Below are 21,714 nucleotides of genomic sequence, written 5' to 3' on the forward strand. Positions count from 1 at the left end.
CTGAAAAAGGAGATTGTCTCTAATAAATAAAACCATCCAGCTCTCGCTACCAGGTGGGGGGAACCTGAAGTTTAGCTAAAGCACTTCAAAGCATCACAGAATCAGAAGGTTGGAAAAGACATTTAAAATCAAGTCAACTGTTCCTGTTCTGTGCTAACCCATATCCCTGAGCACCTCATCTACCCATCTGTTAAACACACCCAAGAGTTGGTGACTCAACCCCCTCCCTGGGCAGCCTGTTCCACATCCCCACAACTCTTTCAATGAAGAACTTTTTCCTAACATCTGATCTGACCCTACCCTGGTGCAGCTTGAGCCTATTTCCCCTTGTCCCATCTCCTGTCCCCTGGCTGAAGAGACCATTGCCCACCTCTCTACACCCTGCTGTCAGGTCACACTGTAGGCGGTGATAAGGCTCCCCTCTGCCTTCTCCAGGCTCAACACCCACAGCTCCCTCAGCCACTCCTCACAAGATTTACCCTCCAGCCCCTTCCCCAGCCTGGTTGTCCTTCTCTGGACTCGCTCCAGGACCTCGATGTCCTTCTTATGGTGAGGAGCCCAGAACTGGACACGGCACTTGAGTTGTGGCCAAAGTACATCACTTGCTGGTTCTGAAAATTTGAAATAGCAGAGCTGTATGGCAGATGTGTCTCTGTAAAGAGGGGAAAACCCCAGTAATATTCACATTTTAAAGTTTCTTCTCCTAAACCTTAGCAGAGCCATAATAAAGCGAGTTAAAGGGAAAGATCCATCTCAAAGTCCTGTAGATTCCGGACACACATTGCTTGTGACAACTTGCTGTTAACGGTGAATCGTTCAGCACCGTGGTATGTCCGGATTTTTCCATTAGCTTTTATACAAACAACAAATAACCAACTCAGGCCCCCCATCCCCTCAATGATGGAGAAAACAAGGTCATTTTCTTTGCAGCCCAAAATGTTTAACAGCCTCAGGAACTCTGTTTTGCTCCTGTCTGGCCCCAGCAGGAACAGGCACTCAATGCAGCAGAAACCCAGAAAGCGATGCCAGACAGAGGTTGAGGTTTTGCTGTAAATTAGCTATGAACAAGGGAAGTAAAGTAGTATATGGTAATAAAGAGTGTGTGTATATGTATATGTACTGGCACTGTGTGTATATATGTGTGTATATATACACTGTGTGTATATATATGTGTGTACTGAACATCTACCTTGTTCCTTATGTGCTGTCCATCCAAGGCAGAAGTCTGGCAGCAGAAAGCAAGAGGTGTTCTCCAGAGAGACCTTGAAAATTCTGTGAGGGTACAGAGACCACTTCCACACGCAGAAATATCAACACTTGCTCTGTGGGTTAAAATCTGAAAGCTGACCAGACAAGGTGCTTGACCTAGACCTCCAAACCTGAACAGCGGAGGCAAAGAGATCTTTGAGAATCACGGAACGTGTTAGGTTGGAAGGGACCTTTAGAGGCCATCTAGTCCAACCCCCCTGCAGCGAGCAGGGACATCTTCACTAGATCAGGTCACTCAGAGCCTCATCAAGCCTGACCTTGAATGTCTCTAGGGATATGGCTTCCACCACCTCTCTGGGCAACCTGTGCCAGGGATCTACCAACCTCATATTGGAGAGCTTTCTTCCTAATATCCAACCTAAATCTCCCTTTTTCGAGTTTAAAAACATCACCCCTTGTCCTACTGCTCCATGCCCTTGGGAACAGTTCTTCCCCAGCTTTCTTATAGGCACCTTCTCAACATTTTTGGCACGTCAGACATTTTACAGACGCTTTAGACTTATGCAGTTAATGGGGGGAGCAGGTATGTCAAACTAAGTCACTGGCTGTGTCCAAGCTGCGGTTTCCATCTCTCTTCCAAGCTGTGTTGAAGTACATTGGCAGAACAACATCCATCAGGGACATATCAAATGCTGACCACAGCAGTATTTGTCCTCTGCAAAGAGGATACGAACAGAACAGTCAAATCTGCATAAACATTGCATTAATAACAGACTGGGCGAAGATTGCATTTTATTATTGAACTCCAGTTGAAGCACCTACTCATTTAAAAGTTCAGAGAAGCTTCTTTAGTTATCACTGTGGGCAAATATTTCAGCACCCACTCTTAGGGAAGGCTTCAAGTACAAGGCAATGCCACAGGTCTCGGGCTAGGACCTCATGCTTCTGCCCCAGCTGAGGAGTTAGGGGATCGGTGTGGCAGTGAAGCCCCAAAGTCAGGTCACACTTGGGTAAGGGCTGGGGAAACCAGCTGCCACAAGCACTTACAAACCCCTGCCTTTTGCAGGTCAGAGGCACTGACTGCTTTTCTGAAGAACACGTGAGACCACATCTGCCTCTCCTGGTTTCTCTCACACTACAAATCTACCTTACTGATTATTTACACTTCCCTCTTCCAACCTTTCTCTCTCCTCTTCTGTAAACATACTATAAATACAGACTTGGCTTAAAGCCCATCAATCTACTGCTCAGCTTCCCCTGATCCTAAAGGTCTTTCTCCGGACAAGCTGTGATTTAGCTCCAAGTTCCTGTAAGCCTGAGCAACTTCTTCCAACCTCCATCAGTGCTAATGTGACACATGCCCTTGTGCTACCGACCCATACCTTGAGAAACTGAATCCAAATTCCACCACAGCTCACGTGGATTTCTTCACGGGTGCCCTCCTTCTGTGGCTCCCATGAGCCCTTCCATGGGCTCCTCAAGGTTTTGGAGGTCCCACTGACAAAAGTCACCCTACACTGTACATGCCATGGGACTTTGCCCCGAACAAGACCAAGACCTCTGGCCAGTGTCAGATAATCCGTCACTATAAGCTACTTGTATCCAAGCCAGATATTTATTGCTATTGATCTGCCTGGTCCCAGTGAAAGACTTTTGTTCTCCCAACCCGGGACTTTGACCTCAATTAAGTTATGAATTTCAATCCGATAGACTGCTCCACTTACCCTGCTGCTCTCCCTGACTGGATTAATTAGAATTAGCTAGGCTGGGAGTCACCCCGAGCGCCTCATGGATCATGTTATTTTAATAATAAATAAAGAGACGGCAGTGGCATACAAGGAAGGATTTTGAAAGATTGTTCATCCGAGAGCATCATTCAGAACCTGCCAATACTAATTTCTCCGAGTTTGATTACCTCATTTACTTCTTTTTATTTCTATTCATTACTTGAGTTTTATCCCCCATTACTTCAGCTCCCCAAATGTGCCCTTCCTATAAAGGCACCAGAAACACACTTTGCTGTTACAAAGTTTTATTGCTACAGCTCATCAAAAGTATAGTTAGCAGGAATGGAATAGTCATTAAGCATTTAATAATCTAATAGTGCTGAGAAAATATATATATAATGGGGCGGGGAAGGAGAATAAAGGAGAGGGACAAGGCAACCCCGTCTATCGCCAGAAAGCGTGCACCAAGTGCTCTTTATGGGGATAGTTAATTGGCTGGTGGACAAACCCCAACATCTTCAAGAAGACAACATCCAGGCAACTGGATAGAAACGCACATATCTGTCAGGATCTTTTCTGACATCCCAATAATGCCTTTGGAATGAGCCTAAACCAGGTTGAATACCAGAGAAATCTGATTGGCAAGGGGAAGTTTCTGTGCTAGTGAGTCGGGGCCCGATAGCTACATTATCCTTATTGCTCCTCTATCCCTATAAAAGCAATTACATAGTTGAAGATGTCGGGTTGCCCAGGACTGTACTGAAATGGATTGTCTCGGCCAGCCATGTCACAGACATACTACAGAGTTATTGACCCATAAATGAACACTTATTTGTCATGCTCATTTTAATGCTTAATTGGCTGGAACAGCAGAAACGGATTTAGAGGATGGACGTTTACCAATTCTCCCAATGCTAGCACGCAGCATGCAGACAGCCAACTCCTACCACCAGAACAAAAGCAGCAGACAAAGTTCAAGGCACCTTCCACCTCCATGGAAGTTCAGCCCTTCATTTCATAAGGAACCCTTCTTGTGACACTTGGCCAAGCTGAGCCTTGTCATAAGAGGAAAGAAGACCTATTCCAACATGGGATGTCTAGGTTGGGACAGCCAATTGCTCTGTTAGATAAACTAGAAGGTTGCTCCGGGATGGGATTTACTTACTCTACTGGAAAAGGGAGCAAGTGAGCAGTCTCTCCTGAGGGGTGGAAAGAAGACGGCACTGGCCTTCGTTTCCCTATGCAGACAAGCGCTGCCGAGACTTCTGCTATCCCTCACACCAGCAGGGATGCCTGCTCATCTGGCTTTCCAAAAGCCTTCAGATACAGCCCCTTGCTAGAAGCTATTAAATGATAATGTGGTAGAGCAGAAGGGAACGTCTCTGCACTGCTTGAAAAGCTATCACAAAAGCAAAGGAGGAATAGGAATAAACAACCAGCCCACACAATTGCTGGTGATCGCTGGAGTCCGAGGGATCTGTGGAAGGGCCTGGGTTGTCCAACGCATACAAATGAACAGGAGAAGCAGGCTGAGACCGGAGCATCCAGGTCTGTCAAACCAAAAGCCGACTGTAAAATGCTATGAAAGGATTTCAGGGTGACAGGGTGAAAAAAACCCCGGGGGTGAACTTCAGCGCTAATGAACAGCAAGTAATGCACGTGGGGAAAAACAATCTTTAGCCTAAATCCACAGCAACGGGCTTCAAAGTGGCTATTACCTCTGCAGAAACAGATCATGAGTTATTACAGACAGCTCTATTATAGCACCAGCTTGGTATTCAATAGTAGTTAATAAAAGGCAAACAACCTGGAGGCATTTGGGGGGGGGGGGGGGGAGGAAGAGGAAATAGGAAAACATCATTATATTGCTTCCTTAAACCTCACACTGCACTTAACACGTTGGGCACTGCGAGAAGTGCTGCTCTCTTCATCGGAAAGGAAATTAGGAAGGGCTAGAAATGATTCACAGAATGACAAGGAGCAAAGGTACTGAGCAGCTTCCAAATGGGGTGGGATTAAAGAGATTAAACTCTGCAGTCTGAAAAAGAATTGATGGAGGGGAATCAAGGAGGCCAATAAAGTCAAAAGCAGGACAGAGAAGGTAACTGGGGGAACAATTACTGTTTCTCATTACACAAGAACGATGGGGTCTCACGTGAAACCATCGCAGCAAGCGCAAAGCAAATGCATGGTTAAACTCCAGAGCTCCCACTGGCATAAAAGGTTGGGAATATAAAGAGGGGCAAGAGACATTTATCAAAGAAAAATCCAGGAGCACAAAGGTAATGCTGTTGGTTCAGGAAGCCTCCAAGCCACAGGCTCTGGGGAAAATATACAAAATTATCACTGTACGCTTACCCTACTCTGTCCTGTAAGCATTCGCTCTTCCCTGCCACTGGAAGCATGAGACTGAGCTAGAAAGACTCCTGCCCTGACAGCTTTTTTCATGGATGCAGAAGCTGAGATGCACAAGCTGAGGTAAGGGTTGAGTTGCCAATTTGAGTGCTGTTTTGCCACTTAGAATCCATGGAGCCAAGAAAGAGCCATGGCCATCAAAAATCTTACCGAAAACCTAAAAAACATAAGCATAAAGAGTTATTCCCCTGACATCTGAAATGTTAGGACAACCTTCTTTAGGAAAACTTACAGCAGTACTTTGCACCAGACTGCAATCTCCAGTTCACACAGAACTGGGGAGGTTGATGGTTTCTGTTGTGTGGGGTTTTAAGACCAAACTGGAAGACACAACTGCTGACAACAGACAAATACAAAACTCCACTTGGAAAGTAAAACCAGAGTTTCTTATATTGAAAAGTCCACAGAGAGAAGACAAGTGATAGAATTTAACGTCTTCAAAACAGGGAAAGCTTTGTCAAGGGGCTGACTGCAAAAAAAATTAGAAGATGTTCTGGGAACCACCTCCCCCGGAGCAAAGGGTAGCTGTCTGCTTGGCAAAGGTGGTTCCTCCAGCAGGGAGAGGTGACGCCAAGGCTGTAGGAAGTGGAGCAAGGCTAGAGACCATTCCTATGGCGATTAGAGACCATTGCTACTGCGATTAGAGACCATTCATACTGGATTGTTCACCTGAAAAACCAGCTGGGCTGCCAGTGGTATCCTGTTTGCGCAGTTAACCAAGCACCTTAATGAGGGGCTACAGCATTTCCAACAATGACTTCACTAATTACAGGTGTTTTAATGCATGCTTATTTCAATGCTTATTTATTCCCTGGCCTAGGGAACCTGCTTTGGCAGGGGGGTTGGACTCCATGATCTCTGGAGCTCCCTTCCAACCCTATAATCCTGTGATTCTGTGAAAGATGACCCAGAGACCAAACGACAAAGGGGCAGTGGACCACCCCACGTCCTCACAGGGAGGCATTCAAGGTAAGGAAGGCTCTTCCCTGCCTCGGCAAAGACATATGGAGACAGTAGAGAGCTTGTCCTGCTTCTCCCCTGTGCCACAACATGCGATACAAGGGGTGCCACCAGCGCTGACCTCAAGGCTCACTGCTCCTGGGGTCATGACAGAGATTGCACCCATTAAACCACAGAACAGCTGTACTGGTCAGGCATGAAAACAGGGACAAGGTTCTGGGATGTAGAGGGTGCTCACGCCCCCTCAGCTAAAACTAAGTACATGACTCCCAGGCAGCATTCCTCCAGCACTGGCACTGGCCACGCAAAGTGCCTCCCCCTGCGCACAGCGCATCCCTCAGTCCCAGGGCATGTTCACAAACCACCAATCTCACACAGCAAGCTGCTAAAATGTGTGGCTGCCCTCAGTCCCCAGCTTTAAACCCTGCATTTGGGTTACCCTGAAAGCACCTTTAGATTTTGAGGGTAAAGCAGAGACCACTGCTAATTCAGTTTTGGTTTGGTTGTTGGGTTTTTTTTTTTAATAAGAAGAGCTCTAGGATTTCATTTTTCTAACACCAGGTTTGCGCATAGAGGCTGAAAGGACTGTGTGGAGCCTGAAATCACTGCCAAACACCACAGAAGCTTTCTGGGCTGGTGCGCCTGCTTTGCAGGCAACGCTGCACGCGTATTGCCTGAGCAAGGGTGCCAACTGCTTTGCTGCACCAGCAATGAAGCAATGATTCATGTGTCTACAGGGAGCAGAGGCAACAAAGACTGTACATGTCAAGCTGGAAGATGGGAATGAACAATGCAAAAAAGCCCAGCCTGCACGAGCAGGAGATATCTCACTGTCCGTACAACCTACTGTTAGCGTTGATGGGGCTTGAGGGGTCTTCAGAAGCTGAAGAGCAAACCAGGGGTAAATCTCTGTATCTCCCGGCATATATTTAGAGCTGCAAATATTTTGCAAATGTTTCTGCTGAAAGGGACTTTTCTCCCAGTAGGTAAAATCAGCATCTGCTGAGTGGTGACCATTTAACATTCAACCTGCTGCCAATCTACATTCCACAGAGAGACCCGCAGGAGAGACATGGAGCTGTGCCACTTCTAATAACTGTGTGACTGGCACCATGTCAATGCTTTAATGTAGAAAGCTACCCTCTGTCACTAAGCAGATCTCTCCTTTCTTTTGGCTAATGGCTTTCACACCCATTGGCAACAACGTCAAGACTGAAGGGGTATGAGCCTGCATAGCCTTCTGAGGTCTGCCTGGCAAAGCCGCCAAAAGGAACACCGAGATGGGGATTGGAAGGGGGATAGAAGAAAAGGAGGGAACAATCGTGGTTAATAATTCTGCTCTCATTACTCACTGCTTTGCTTTTCATCTCTGGTTAGTGTTTTCATTCGCTTGCCACCATGCCTTCCTACCGCAGCAATGGTAAGTCCAGCAGTATCCGTGACATCTTTTGCCTGCCATGAGCATAACTACACCAAACCCTCTGCAGCAATCATCAGATCCAGGACCAGATCCCTCCTGGCTTTATGAGCCAGGCTTTTAGTACATTTAGGAGGAAATTTATCCTAGGGACATTAACTGCAAGGGCACAAGGCTGAGGCATTGTCCTTTTTCATCTTGGCCAGGTTTAGAGAACGGTCCTAACTGCAGAGTACTTGGGCAGCTGGCATCCCACCCACAAGCGTGCTAGCACCCACCAGCTTGCAGCAAAAGGATTCCCCCTGCCATTTACCGTGCAGGGGGGAAGGTGTGTAGATAAAGCCTGTGGCCTTTGGTCTCAGTCAGAACAGTCATGATGCCCACATGGATTTCCTCAACATTTCCACAGAAAAATGAGGGCATGAGCTATACTCGGTGCAGGGGGCAGGGATGGGATGTGTGTTGCCCGCAACCCGCTTCACTTTGAGATGTCTACGCAATACCAGCAACAGGAGGCCCACGCAGAGGCCAAAGCAGTTTGTAAGCTTGCTGTGAAATCCAAACAAGACTGAGGAGAAAACAAACCCAGACAGGCAAGCAAGGCCTGACTGCTCCGCGCTTCTTTTTATCCTACTCAGGCACAATCCTTTTAGAGCCAGGCAGGAAAAAAGAAAAAAACCCCACGTAGAAATAAAACAAACCCAAGAGAACCACCGACCTTAGCAGCCTTCGACGTATCCGTAATTCCTACTTCATTTTAAACTAACAGTGGAAATTAGTCTTTGGATAGTTGATAAAAATCAACCTGTCTCTGCTGGGTTAGTACCGTGATCTGTGGCCCAGCAACTACTTCTAGTACAATTGATTTTCCTTTTTGGCAACCAACAGGCCAGTCAATAATAATGTTGTTTGAGAACGATTGAGTCATGCGGAAGATGAACCCTCCCTGCCATTTATTATGTTTGTATTGTCTTCATTTGAAAAGGTTTTTTTCCTTTTTCTCCCGGCCTGGCTCCACTGAGGACGAGAATGAAGGTATTACAAGGGGACAGCTGCTCCAGGAGCGCTCAGACAGGCAAGCATTTTAGCATGCAATGGGGAAGATGCACCATGGAGCAACCAGCTCGCTCTGCCGACAGCGCAGGCACCTGGTGCTATTTCGCTGAAATTCCTGGTGTGCACAAATGAGTAAAATAAAGATCCACCTATACTAGCAACAGGTTTCCTAGCTTCTCAAGTTCCCTTCTCCAAGCCCTGAGGGTCCATAGGTGACCGCTGAAGACTTGCTGACAAGGGGTTTTAAGTCTCAGTGCAGTGATTTGCACCTTTACTGGGAAAGTGGAAGGTCAGCAAATAAACCCGAACATCAGTTATAGGTTGTTTTCATCCTCCTAGTCATCGGTATAGTACAATTTCAGTGTAGCCAGGTGATCACCATACCACTAATGAGCTGATTAACAGAACCACACAATGATATAGTTTCAAAAAATCATATCCAAATATTTTATGATAAGTCATCTGCGCTACCACGCAGACACACACAGTTCCACTTACAACTAACAGTAGTTATTTTAGTATCATTATGCAGCCTGTTTGTGTGGTCTGGCAGCCCTGCCAAGCTTTGTCCGAGTAAGCTGACCTGTGACAACTGCCCCAGTGCAGCCCCCCATGCACTCCCACAGGCAGACCTCGAACACACAGATTAGTATTCTGGCATAGAGAGTACTCATGGATGGAACAACATGCAGCCACAGCAAGTCCAGAAGGAGAGTCTATGGTCTCCTGGTTTGATGTTATGAACCAGAGATGCTGTATTTCTCCTCTCTCATACCACACTGTGATGCCCTTTGTCTCTCTTACAACAGCCCCGCACAAGAGGAGCAATGGCGCGGGGCTTTTGCACCAGAGCCCAGAACCCTCCTTTTCAAGCCATTCTGCTCTCTCGCAGGAGGAGGTGACCATCCCCAAGAGCGCTCTTCCACCAGACAGCACTGCGGCAGTACGCCATGCCTACGCTTCCCCCTGAATACACTAAAGGAGCTCCTCTGAAAGCTGGTTGAGCCGCACCTCAGGTCTGGGAGTGGAACCTCTGCTGCCTCCTCTGCAGTGGCACTGCACCACCGGACCCAACTGAGGACAGAGGGATCTCCCTAACAAGCCGCTTGCTGCTCCTGGCACAGGAACACGGAGGGTGCCATGGCACAGCCTCAGGACTGCACAAAGCTGGGGTGCAGCTCTGCATGGCTCGAGCTCACTGTCATGTGTGTGTGTCCCCAGTGCCAGAGAAACTCCTTCCAAACACCAGAGAAAACATCACAAGGAAAAACTCTCCATGTAGGGGAAAAAGATTGTCCCTTATTGCTTCTTCTGGCAAGGAAAACTTGTTCCTGACTTCATGTATTTTAAAGCTAGAAAGGGGCTTTATACTCAGGTTGCTGAGCTCCTCCATAACTGCTATGAATATACACCCCCCCTCCTTTCTCACCATCACTCAAAGCCTACATGTTAGGCAGTTCTAGTGACAGGAGGCCGCTTTCAGACTGAGCCCCAAGCTCCAGGGATCTCCATCCCAGCTCTGAAATCCCATCCCACCACCCACTTTGAAACAGCCTCCAGCTCTTAAAGATTTAGGTAATTCAATTCCACAAATGTCCCTTGTCCAACAAAGCGGAGAAGCCTGTTGCCTTTCTGTATCCCCTTTGCCCATGGCAACTGCTTACCACCTCCTTTCAAACATGGTATTAGAGCTAATTATGAACAATCAGAGAACTCCAGGGCTGCAGCTTTCCAGTGACGTTACTGAACCGCCCTTTGGAGAGTGCAGTACCACTGTGTTGAACAAAAAGCAGAGGTGCTGGATCACCACGGTCCGGGAGTGTGTGGTTATCCCCAGAATTAAAGCACTTCCCAACTTACGACCTCTCTTCCCACTCCCAAGTTGGCTGGTTATTAACAAAGAGCAGAGAGTTGGCTCTCATGGAGCTCCTTGATCTAGGGACGGGAGGTACTTCATTAATAGACAGCACAAAGACAACTGAAGAGGTAGTAAGGCGCATCTGCAGGCCCAGGGAACTGCAGGGCTTGCTCCACCTCGCACACCACCACCGTCACTGGCTGCTTAGGGCAGTGAAATCTGTCAGTGCGTGCCAAGATGGAAGAGCATTTATTAAAGAGGTAATGGAAGGGAGCACAAATCTGTCATGCTGTCTGACTAACTTTTTAGAAGCACACTAAAACACAGGCGATTTGAAAGAAAAATAATAAAAAATGGTCTGCGACATTTTGCTCCCTGCTCATAACCCTCCCAATCCCCAATTTATTCCGTATCTCTTTCTGCCATACGTGTACGTACCGCTGCAGAACCGAGCACGAGAGAAAAGCACCCGAGGCCCTGAGCAGTGGGTGGAAACAGCACAGGCTGCTTTCATGCTGGCTCTGGCAGAATCACTGAATCGTAAAGGGTGGAAGGGAGCTCCAGAGCATATCGAGTCCAACCCCTTGCCAAAGCAGGGTCCCTAGGAGAGGTCACACAGGGAGGCATCCAGACGCATCTGGAATATCTCCAGAGAAGGAGACTCCACACCCCCTGGGCTGCCTGTCCCAGGGCTCCCTCACTCTCATCAAGAAGTTCTTCCATATATTGGTGCGGAATTCCCTGTGCTCCAACTTGAGGCCATCGCCCCTTCTCCTATCCCCACAGCCCACTGAGAAGAGGTTGGCCATTTCCCACTGTGTCCCACCCTTCAGCTATTGGTAAACACTGATCAGATCCCCTCTCAGTCGTCTTTTCTCCAGGCTGAACAGCCCCAGGTCACTCAGCCTTTCCTCGTAGGGGAGACGCTGCAGTCCTTTAATCATCTTTGTAGCCCAGAAGCACACATCACTCTGAACTAAGAGCACTGCTGATCCCAGTCACCAGAGATTCCCTCATGCTTAACCCACCGCGCTTTATAGCTTTCACAGTAACCAACAGTGCTTCTGCTGATCTCTAATCACAGGTGCCATGGTGCTTATGGCGTGTTAGGAAGCCACAGTTTTCCCCTCCCTCTCCCTTTTTCTTCTGGTCGCTCTTAAAATTCCCCTCTGCTCTTGCTTTGGATGTGAATTCTTATGGGGTAAAGGTCAAAAAAAAAAAAAAAGCAAGAAATAAACATGAGGTCACCAAGTCTTGAAATGTTATTGCAATTTATATATGGCTGAGCATAAAAATGTGTCTGCCTTCTCTGGGAACACACCTACGTGCAAACAGAGACCTTTATATATATATAAAAAAAAAATCTCCTTTATTATCTTGGTGGGGGAAAAAAAATAAAATCAAAGATTGATTTTTCTTTTTATGGCTATTATTAACCTTTTGTTACTGGCCAAAAATAATCTGGTTGGAAAATGTCCAATACATCAAAAAGAAAAAAGGAAAGAAGAATTTAACAGAAAATTAATGTTCACGAGGAAAAAAAAAAAAGAAAAAAGAGGACTCTCCCTTCAGCCTTTTCTCCTAAAGTCAGACTTTACCTCCAAAAATAAGAAACAAATGATAAAGAAGTGACTTTTCAGACTGCTGCAGTGGTACACAACCATCTCTGGGGCTGCCAGGGCAAAGGGGATAGGCAGGCATCCAATCCGACTCCAGACAGATTTCAAGGCAGAGCTGTTCCCATATGTATCCAACATGACACTCCCCAGCTCTGACTGAAAGGCTCCAGTCTGGTCAGACAGTGGGGCACACAAAACCCCATTCATGCTGGCTCCACCACTCCTTACCTAGGGAAGGAGACTCCCATAAAATCCACCGCAACTGCAATCACCACAGTCTAAGCCTGATGATGGGCATCTCACCAGCCAGACTTCCTCAGCCCGTCCCACCTGTAGCTCTACAAGGGTAAGACTTTGTGTGTGTGTGAATACCACCATGGCTCTTCACTGCCCCTGAACACCACAAGGCTGCTGACGAGCCAAACTCTGCCTAGGGGTCCACCTCTTACAAACTCCCAAAGCTTTTATTGCAAGGCTGCTTGAGGTCTCACTGGTACGATCAAGCTTGTCAGTAGAGGTGTATCTATCTCCAGTCTGGGCTGGAAAGCAAAGCCAATTAAATGCCATGCTGGTAATGAGAAGTCAATCAAAATTTGACAGAAATATGTCAGACAAATATTTCTGAACATGACTGCGTTTACATGGGCCAGCTCTTAATTACAACACGCTGATAAAACTAGAGAGCGTTACTCATGAGCACAGGCACAACCACTCGCAAAGCAGATCAAAGCTTGGTCTAAGGTACCCTAAAACTGGCACTAGTTAAACTCAGACACGAGTGGCAAACTGCAGTGGCTAAAAAGCTAGCTTATGTTCAGCCAAGTCAAATTGTGCTGGAAATAGTGACCCCCATGGGGGTGAGGTGGGTTTGTGGGGATGGAAACAGCGTAAGCCTTTGCCCTCAGTTGGCCCTACTGTAACTGTGGTGTGCCCACCATGCTGGGACCCAAAGGATCACCTACTGCTGCGGGGTGCTCTGCCAAAACCTGGCATTTATTGGATGCTTTTTTGGAGAGCAATGTGGGGCTCTGTCTGTTAGACCACAAAGTTCCACTGGCAGTGTAACATTACACAAAATACACAGGAGAACACACTCCATGTAGGAAGCTACCGGACACCCCGTAGGCAGAGAATCGCTCTTGCATCAGTACCATGAGTTGCACTGGCACCACAGCCAGGTGGAACTGTCCCCTTACAACTATATATGTCATACACCCAAGTCCTTCCTTTTTCCCAGGTTATCTTTTTGGATGTTATTCCCTGTGCTGAGCACTCTGAGCTTGCTGTGAAGTTTTGGGAGAATTCAGTTTCATGCAAAACATTTGGTCAAGAAGCTACATAACACATTAATCAAATCCACCTTTTTCTTCCTTCCTTACCTGGCTGTTAACGTCAGCAGCATGTTGTAACAGTACCGAAACCAGCTCCTTGTGTCCTCTGTCGCACGCCCAGTGCAGCAGCGCCCGGCCCTGAAACATCCAGGAGAAAATTAACAAAGCCAGAAAAAAAAAAAAAAAAAGCAAAAATTAAAGCAAGTAGAGAGAATGACAGTCTTGCAAGACCAGGGGAAAAATTTCTACAGACCTTTTGGAAAAAAATAGACTAATATTAGCATGTAACCTACTATCGGTCCTGATTTGGACTTGCAGAATGACAGCACAGAGATGCGGGTAGTTCTGAACTATAGATATATATATCCACAACTCCAAAGAGAGAGGGAGCTCCAAGTAATTTGAGATAGAGGGTTTTCACTGCTAGTGTCCCCTGATTTTGGAGGGTGTGTAGCACACTTGCAAGGAATTCCTTGGAAATCATCCCCTAACCTGTGACACCATTGGGCTGACCCGTGTTTTCCAGTATGCTACCCAGCTGAAATCAGTGAAATTAGCCCACACCTGGTTACAAACCTCTCAGCAGAGCAACAGGGAATGAAGGCAAGTGACCCATTCATCTGCTTATGAGAACTGGGAGCCAAATTTCCTGACCACGGCACCAGAACAGCTCAAGGGGCAGAAGATACCTGCACCCAGGCTCACACTGCTTCTGCGGGACACTCTTGGGCAGGGCAGCGGAGGTACAACAGGATTTGGAGGAAGGAGGTGCCACCTCAGACAGAAGGCATTATGCTTTTTTAAGTGCGCTTTTTGACCCAGCAAGTAATTAATTTTCGTAACACATAATTTTAAGGCTACACTAATTAACCTTGAATTAGAGGGAGTGTTCTGACAATGGCTTTCTATGGAAGCACCGATGACATCCGCGCACCGTTTAATGACTAATATTCGTGCACTCAACACTGCTACTAAAAAGCGGGAAGAGAGCGATATAAAACAATTGGTAAACACAGAAAGATCTTGACTTTATTTTGTGCATCCTTAACTCATCTCTGCACTGGTAATTGCCTAAAAATAGGCATTTCAGCCAGATGAATAATACCCACTTTATTTTTGCGCCAGAGGTGTTTACTTCAAAAGAAAGCAGCACCATCTGCAACATGCATAAGGGCGGGAAGTACTTCCAAGGATGATTTCAGGGTTTTTATCTATGAAAGGAATAATGTTGTAACTACGTAAGTGTAATTACTGCCTGATTACACAACAAAATAATGGCATTTCTGTCCTTTGCATCAGAATCCACCTTACAGACAAGCGGCTACAATACACCGCTGTGCATTTGTGTATGGACAAGCAGAATCTTACTGTACTTTGGGCTCCCTGGTATAAAAAGCACAGGGATCTCCTTGAGAGAGTCCAAAGAAGGGCTACGAAGATGATTAAGGGCCTGGAGCATCTCCCCTATGAGGAAAGGCTGAATAAGCTGGGGCTGTTCAGTCTTGAGAAGAGAAGACTAAGGGGGGATCTATTTAATGTCTGTAAGTATCTTAAACATGGAATGCTGGGGGAATTAGCCAGCCCCTTTTCAGTGCTAGGTGGAGACAGGACAAGGTGCAATGGCTGCAAGTTGGAGCACAGGAAGTTCCACAGCAACATGCGGAAGAACTTTTACACAGTGAGGGTGACAAAGCCCTGGGACAGGCTGCCCATGGAGGTGGTGGAGTCTCCTTCTCTGGAGATATTAAAAACCCATCTGGACACCTATCTGTGCAATATGTGCTAGGGAGCTGCTTTGGCAGGGGGGTTGGACCTGATGATCTCTCGAGGTCCCTTCCAACCCCTATAATTCTGTGATTCTGTACTGGAACTCGGCTGAGACCAGTAAAGGAGAAGTTCTGGAGAGGCAGCGCTGCCCATTCTGCCTGCTCAGGGGTCCTGCGGCACTGCGCAACGGGTCCCTTCCCATCCCGCCAGAAGGCCAGTCCTGCCTCAAATGCTGCCTTTTGAGCAAGGCAAGAAACCAAAGCCTGATCATCTGGAGTCATTAAAAATCTCCTTGTGCTATTTGCAGGAGTATGGATTTCAAGTCTTGGGCCAATTCCACTTTGGGTAATTACACTCTGCTTACCTATATATTTTCTCTGCAATTCTAAATGGATACAATATTTTCCAATTAGTGCCTTAAATGGCTCTGCATTGTAATTGCATGCTATTAAAAAGCTGACACGTTCCACCCAAGAAACGTCTTCACCCTTGCAGCACGCTGTGCCCGAAACACAGGGCGATAAGGGGCTTTGGAGACCTTCTGTGCGAGAGCAAACTTTGATGAGAGAGGCAAAAATACCTGTAGAAGAATCTCAATCTCCTTACCGTGGGACAAAAAGCATTACCAAGAAACCTGTATTTTGGACAAGATAATATTTGCTACTGTTTGCATAGTAGGAGGCAAATTAGAACGTTCAGCTCTAGCTAACGTCCTCCAGCAGCTATACAGCTACGAGTCCACTTGTTCCCCTCATCTCCCTTAAAACAAACCTCAGGGATAAGATGAACTTACCCTAAACGTACTTTATATAGCATGGATATCACCTACGCACCTCGCAAAATTCCTCAGCCCGCACAGCTGCCACTTCCCATCAGTGCATAACACATGTTTGTGTGTTCAAGTAACGTGGCAGAAATCGTAAAAGTCACAGATTGAGCCTTCCCAAAACACTTCCCACATGACTATTTCATTAAGCAGTGACAGACTCGAAGCAACGCCGGTAATTTCATTGAGGGAAAAGCTGCAGTAGCGAGGTCGGGACTAAATGCACTCAAATGTCGAGGTATTCCCTCCCTCCCTGCAATTCCACCGCACGACGGCTGTTGCAGAAAGTTACTTGAGAGGATGCATTTTCCCCTGCCTTTGAAGTATTTAATAATAATAATTAAAAAAAAAAAAGCATAAAAATAGCCCCAGTGCACTAACCCTGCCTCTTAAATCTTCTGTGCTTCGCTTGAGCAACCGCTGCCAGCTTGGCCAGCTTCTGCAGCAGTTTCTCAAGCCAACAGCACATCAATTTCGCTCAGCTCCAAGTCACAGGGTGTTCACAAACAAAGCACAGGACAGGGATTTGTCTCAGATATACCGAGTCTCAGCAGACAAATGGATGGGAATGATTTTCACATCAATTAGCCAGTGCAGAGGAAGAGGAGAACAAAGCCAAACTGAATGGATGTGCTACAGTATTAAGCTATGCTTCTAGGCACGGGGTTTGCAGCTGCAGTGAGAGCCCCTCTAACTCAGGGTGTTTTACTACCAGCAATTAAGATAGAGAGAGATATATACACACGTGTGTGTATGTATACATATGGCTGCATCCTCCCATAACAGCAAAACCGGTGAAGGGAATGGCCACGGTTGCAATTCTACAGGTAAACTTCAGGTTCAATGTGGAAGTCAACCACTGTCAGAGCTCTGAAACATCCAGGGAAGTTTGTCTAATGGGACTAAGCCTGTAAATCCAGAAGTACATGGTCTTTCTTCAAATCCATTTCCCCCCTGCCCCTTTCCTTGGCAAGCTGGCACCAATTTGGCAGTTTCCATCTCAAAAGCACGAGGACTGGGGACTAAGAGAGCATCGTTTCAGCTGCCTTTCATTAAAGTTTTGGCAAGGGCTTAAATACTGCACACAGGTAATGTTTGTTTACTGGGATTTTTCCAACAACTAAAGAAAAAAATAAATAAAAATAATTCTCTACATACAACCTCCCCAGCCCTTGGCACAAATTACAAGAGCAACTCATCTATGCCTCTGAGCCTTTCCTGGGTTGCTCTGAGAGGAAGAAATACTGTTCTGGAAAAGGCAGCAAGCCCCTCACAGAACCAGGATGTGCCTGTGGCAGCTTCTCAGCCCCGGGCTGTTTCTTATTCCATTAGTCCTGCTGACATACCCATGAGAAACGGGTTGTTTTAGGCCGTGACACTTCTTCTAAGCGATCGCAAGCGATTCTGCTGAACTCCGGGCAATTCCGAGACAGTAAATGGAAGCTTGTACATGATTACTGTCATTAGATTCTTTGTTTAATTCTAAATTGAAGTTTATTATATCCAAGCTGTTAGCAGGTACGCTGGCTTGGATGCTGTACATGAAGATCTTTATTTCTTGTGAGAAGACCACTTCTGCTTTGAAAGGCACCAAACACACCTCTTCTACACCCCAGGTTCTTCTCTGGCCCTATCCAAAATCCTTTTGCTTCAAAATGTTGCCTTGTCCCTGTTTTGCATTTTTATTCTCGATGCCTTTTCTCCTCTCACTACCTGATTTCAGGTGGGTGCGAAAGGAGGGGATGCAATTAGACACAGGGAAATACAGCCAAAAATGCCTTACAAGTACCCCACTCAAGCCTTTATTGCCCAGGGAAGGGCTGAGCCCAGGGCCTTTACAGTGAGCACAAGGCTGTTGGGTGCTTCGGTAGATTTTGTTTTATAACAAGTTAACTCTTTCTATGTATCCCTGCTGCCATTTTAAATTTATGTGCTTTTAAATCAAAAGCTCGACAGTGTGAGTTATGTTCAGAGGGCTCAGGGAGGCATCTTTCGGCTATGGCAGGATGTGTTTATACAGCAACACTAAAACAGTTAATAAAAACGACGAGATGATGCTTGCATACACTTCACTCTACCAAAGGCTCGGGCTGGGTTATCTCCAGTCTAAAACAGGCTCTAAAACTTCAATCAACCTGCGTGATATTGGAAATAAGCTATCCTCCAGGCTGTGAGGAATATGCTTGTGTACCGAACAATCTCAGTAATGGTTTCAGCTTCTTAACAGAACATGAAATATAGGATTTGTTTCAGGTTTTTCTAATTTTATTTTTCTTTTTGACCAGAGAAGCTCAAACCCAAGGAATATAGCGCTTGCCAAACAAAAAAGAAAGTTTCTTGCTTCCCAATTTAAGCATCTGCTGGGGTAAGCCAGAATCACCGAGGCTGTGAGATTTTCAGCTACAGGGGAGTTTTGCACCAGTGGGAATCTGCCCACGAGCTCCTCATTGGTAGGCACAGTGAGCAGCTCCTCTCTCTGTGGAAGCAATTCCACACAACAGCCTCGTGCTGATACCCAGAAACAGGACTTCTCTTACATCAGGGACTCATGGAGACTTCCCAAGGAGAATGGCACCTGGCAGTTTTCAGATCCGGCTGGAAATATTTGTGTTGTTAAAGCACAAACATATTTCAGCCACCTTACACCAAACATTTTGGTTTTTTTTTTTTTTAAATAAACAGTTTCTTTGGCTGAAAACAAACACATTTGTTGCTTGAACACAAAGGACAATGCGAGTTTCTGCGAACTATGACTGAGCATCTTGCCCTTGAAGCGAAGCGATGCGAACGGGATGTTGTGATACACTTACTGCAAGCATGTGATCCCCCCCAAAACGAGCTTTCATTAATGAAAGCATGCCAGCCATGTTCTGTGGGACTGCCCCAGACATCTACTGGTGATCAGCAGGAGGAGGGATGGAGCTTGGTAACAGCACCGTCGCAGCGACTGACACATGACAGTTTCAGTTCATTGGATTTATGATGTGAAATTCCAACCCTGATGGTGAACACCCTCCCTCCTTCTCCTCTGAAAATTAATTCACATGAATTCCCGATTAATAATAAAAGGCTCTGCTATCAGCATTCAGAGCCTCAGCCGGGGCTGTCATGGCTCAGAGGGCAGAAATCTGCTTAGAGCTACCCGAGAACCCAACTGAATTTGTGGCGTCTCAGTCTATGAATGTGTAAGCACTTCATCTGTTCACCAGAACACAATGTGCTGGAAAGCAGAGGGCAAAAGTAGCTGCACATAGGAGGGGCTGCAAGCAGGGCTAGGTGGCAGTACGCATGCACGGAAACCGAGGCGACAGAGCTGGTACCAGGACATTTCCCCAGGGAGCAATGGGAAACTGTCCACGCCAGGTGTTCACTTTTACCAAGAAAAGGGTGAAGATGGTTCACAATTTGAGACACTTCCCATTTTCTTGATGTTTCTGATAACACCTCTATTAGCTCCTTATGGGGAAATGGGGTTTTGAGTTTGATGAGCAGAGAAAAACTAGACCATGCTACTGTTTCTGTGAAGATGGAAAGCCACTCAGTCTCACTCCTTTGCCCCCCCTACCTGGGAACAATGAAAAGCTGACAGAAATCCTACTTCATCCATGAACAGAGTCAGTCAAAAGAGCCACTTCCCGTTTCTATCTCACCACTTCAGCATGCAAGCTGGGGGAAGGTAGGTATTCAGAAGATCTTATTCTGCAAGTGGCTGCTGGAAATAATGCAGAAAGTCTCTCATACACTACAGCATCCCAGGCAGCATCTCCACACTACCAGAAATCCAGTGGAAAGCCATTTTCAAACAGACTGTCTCTGTCTCAGTGACCAAGCGCTTACCCAACTGTTGCTGTTAACAGTCCTAAGGAGGGAATTTGGAAAGGGAGTGGCATTGAATGAATACACCAAGCAGCTAAAAGATTGATGGTCTTTATCTTTTTTTTACGTACCTCCTCATCTGTGACATTCACATCCACTTTTTTTGACCGAATGGCTTTGGTTACGTGGTCGATGTTGTTTTCTCTGCAGTAATCAAAAATGTTCTTGTCCTCTTCCCTGTTTGGGAAACAAAAGCAAAAGCAGAGCCATGTTACTGCACAAAACAAAGGCCTCATGCACACCATATGCTGTAACTTTGCTACAGACATTTCAGTAGCATCACTGGAAACAGACTCCTGGTATTCCACATGCAGAATAATATGAGTTGGGTTTCTCTTCTAAGGTGAGAGAGAAAACAAAGCCTGTTTTGAACAGTATTATGTTAGCACAATAGCAGGTTTATGCCTCTGGACTGGTGCAGGAAGTCTATAAGGTTAGACAGTAAAACCCACGTTCAAGTCCTTGTATAAATCACTGCAGTCCCACAGAAGAGAAAAGGCTAAAGCTGCACCTCTCCCTGCTATGCAACACACTCACAACAGCTGCTCTGGGTCAGCCCAAAGACCCTGTCGATGCCATCCAGCTCGCACACTGGCTGCTAACTGTGGCTAGGAGAAAAAGCCAAAGGAGTAGAAACAGGACACATCGGTTGTTGGTTGGATCCTCCCAGCTTCAGAAACTTGGTGGCTTAAGGATGGCTGTAGCTTTATGCACATGCCAGCCGGAATGTGTTTATCAGCCCTTTCCAGGTCTTTTTTCCACTCTCTCCTGCTTTTTAACCCATTCATACTCTTGGCCCTTCCAAAAGACAAGCTCTACAACAAAGTTATTCTGTGTGTGAGGGGGTTAAAAGTGGGCTTTAAAACAGGTGCCTGCTATTATTTGGTACTCTCCAGTAAGTAATTGTACAGGAATTTGTGAAATCTTTGGTGTTTGTCTTGGAATCTGACCACAGGGCTGGGTTTGGTGGGTTATTATTTACAAGCCTGCAAGTGACCCAGCTGCACTCCTCCCATTAAGACAAAGCTCAACCAGGATCTCTGCTCAGAGCATTAGGCTGGTGTATACAGAGGCAGCAGCAGGCGTCTGTACCAGGACAATGCCAGTACAGGAGGATCAAGTTGTGGTGTCACACGTGCCCGAGTCACACCTGTAGCTTCTTCTAGAGCTACAAGCAATACCCTGGCTTCAGACACGGTAAAACGTCTGCTCTTACCAAAGGACACCTCTAATGAAGGTAAGGCCATTCACAGATTCTTAAACCACCCCAAAATACCTTTGTACAAGCAAGCAGAGCTACAGTGCTTGGTGGAAATTAGAAACATTGGGACCCTCAGCAAAGGGACAGTTTCTATCTTGCTGTATAAATCTGCACTCACGTATCTCATGATGGGAAGTTACCGACACAGTATTGCTGAGAAGGGACAACTCTTCTTCTGTCCACACTGGTACATCAGTGGGAAGTTACTTATTCCAACACAGCCAAATCTTCTGTGGGAGGGGGCTATGCCATACTTTAGATACATATACACTGATACAACTGAGCTGCTGGTAAGGAGGAAAGAAAAGAGGTCACAGGTTTTCTAGAAGTGAACCAAAAGCCCAAACACTACCCCTGCTTTCTAGTTTCCAGATGAAAATACACCCAACAGG

The 21,714-nt window shown here is 46.3% G+C and overlaps 1 protein-coding gene across 2 annotated transcripts in view; it reads right to left on the reverse strand.

Moving 5' to 3' along the window:
• Window positions 1-21,714, reverse strand: part of ACBD6 (acyl-CoA binding domain containing 6) — an 85,214-nt gene that overhangs the window by 27,423 nt on the left and 36,077 nt on the right. For both annotated transcript variants that reach the window (XR_014617379.1, XM_084266032.1), the window contains exons 5-6: window positions 20,133-20,238; window positions 13,641-13,730 (exon numbers count right to left, since the gene is read on the reverse strand). Coding sequence is in view for 1 of the 2 variants with exons in the window: in XM_084266032.1 (XP_084122158.1) it covers window positions 13,641-13,730; window positions 20,133-20,238 (196 nt within the window). In the remaining variant the exon portion in view is untranslated. The remainder of the gene's footprint in view (window positions 1-13,640; window positions 13,731-20,132; window positions 20,239-21,714) is intronic.

Source organism: Gallinula chloropus, assembly GCF_964237585.1.
Source record: "Gallinula chloropus genome assembly, chromosome: 6".
NCBI classification, from domain to species: domain Eukaryota; kingdom Metazoa; phylum Chordata; class Aves; order Gruiformes; family Rallidae; genus Gallinula; species Gallinula chloropus.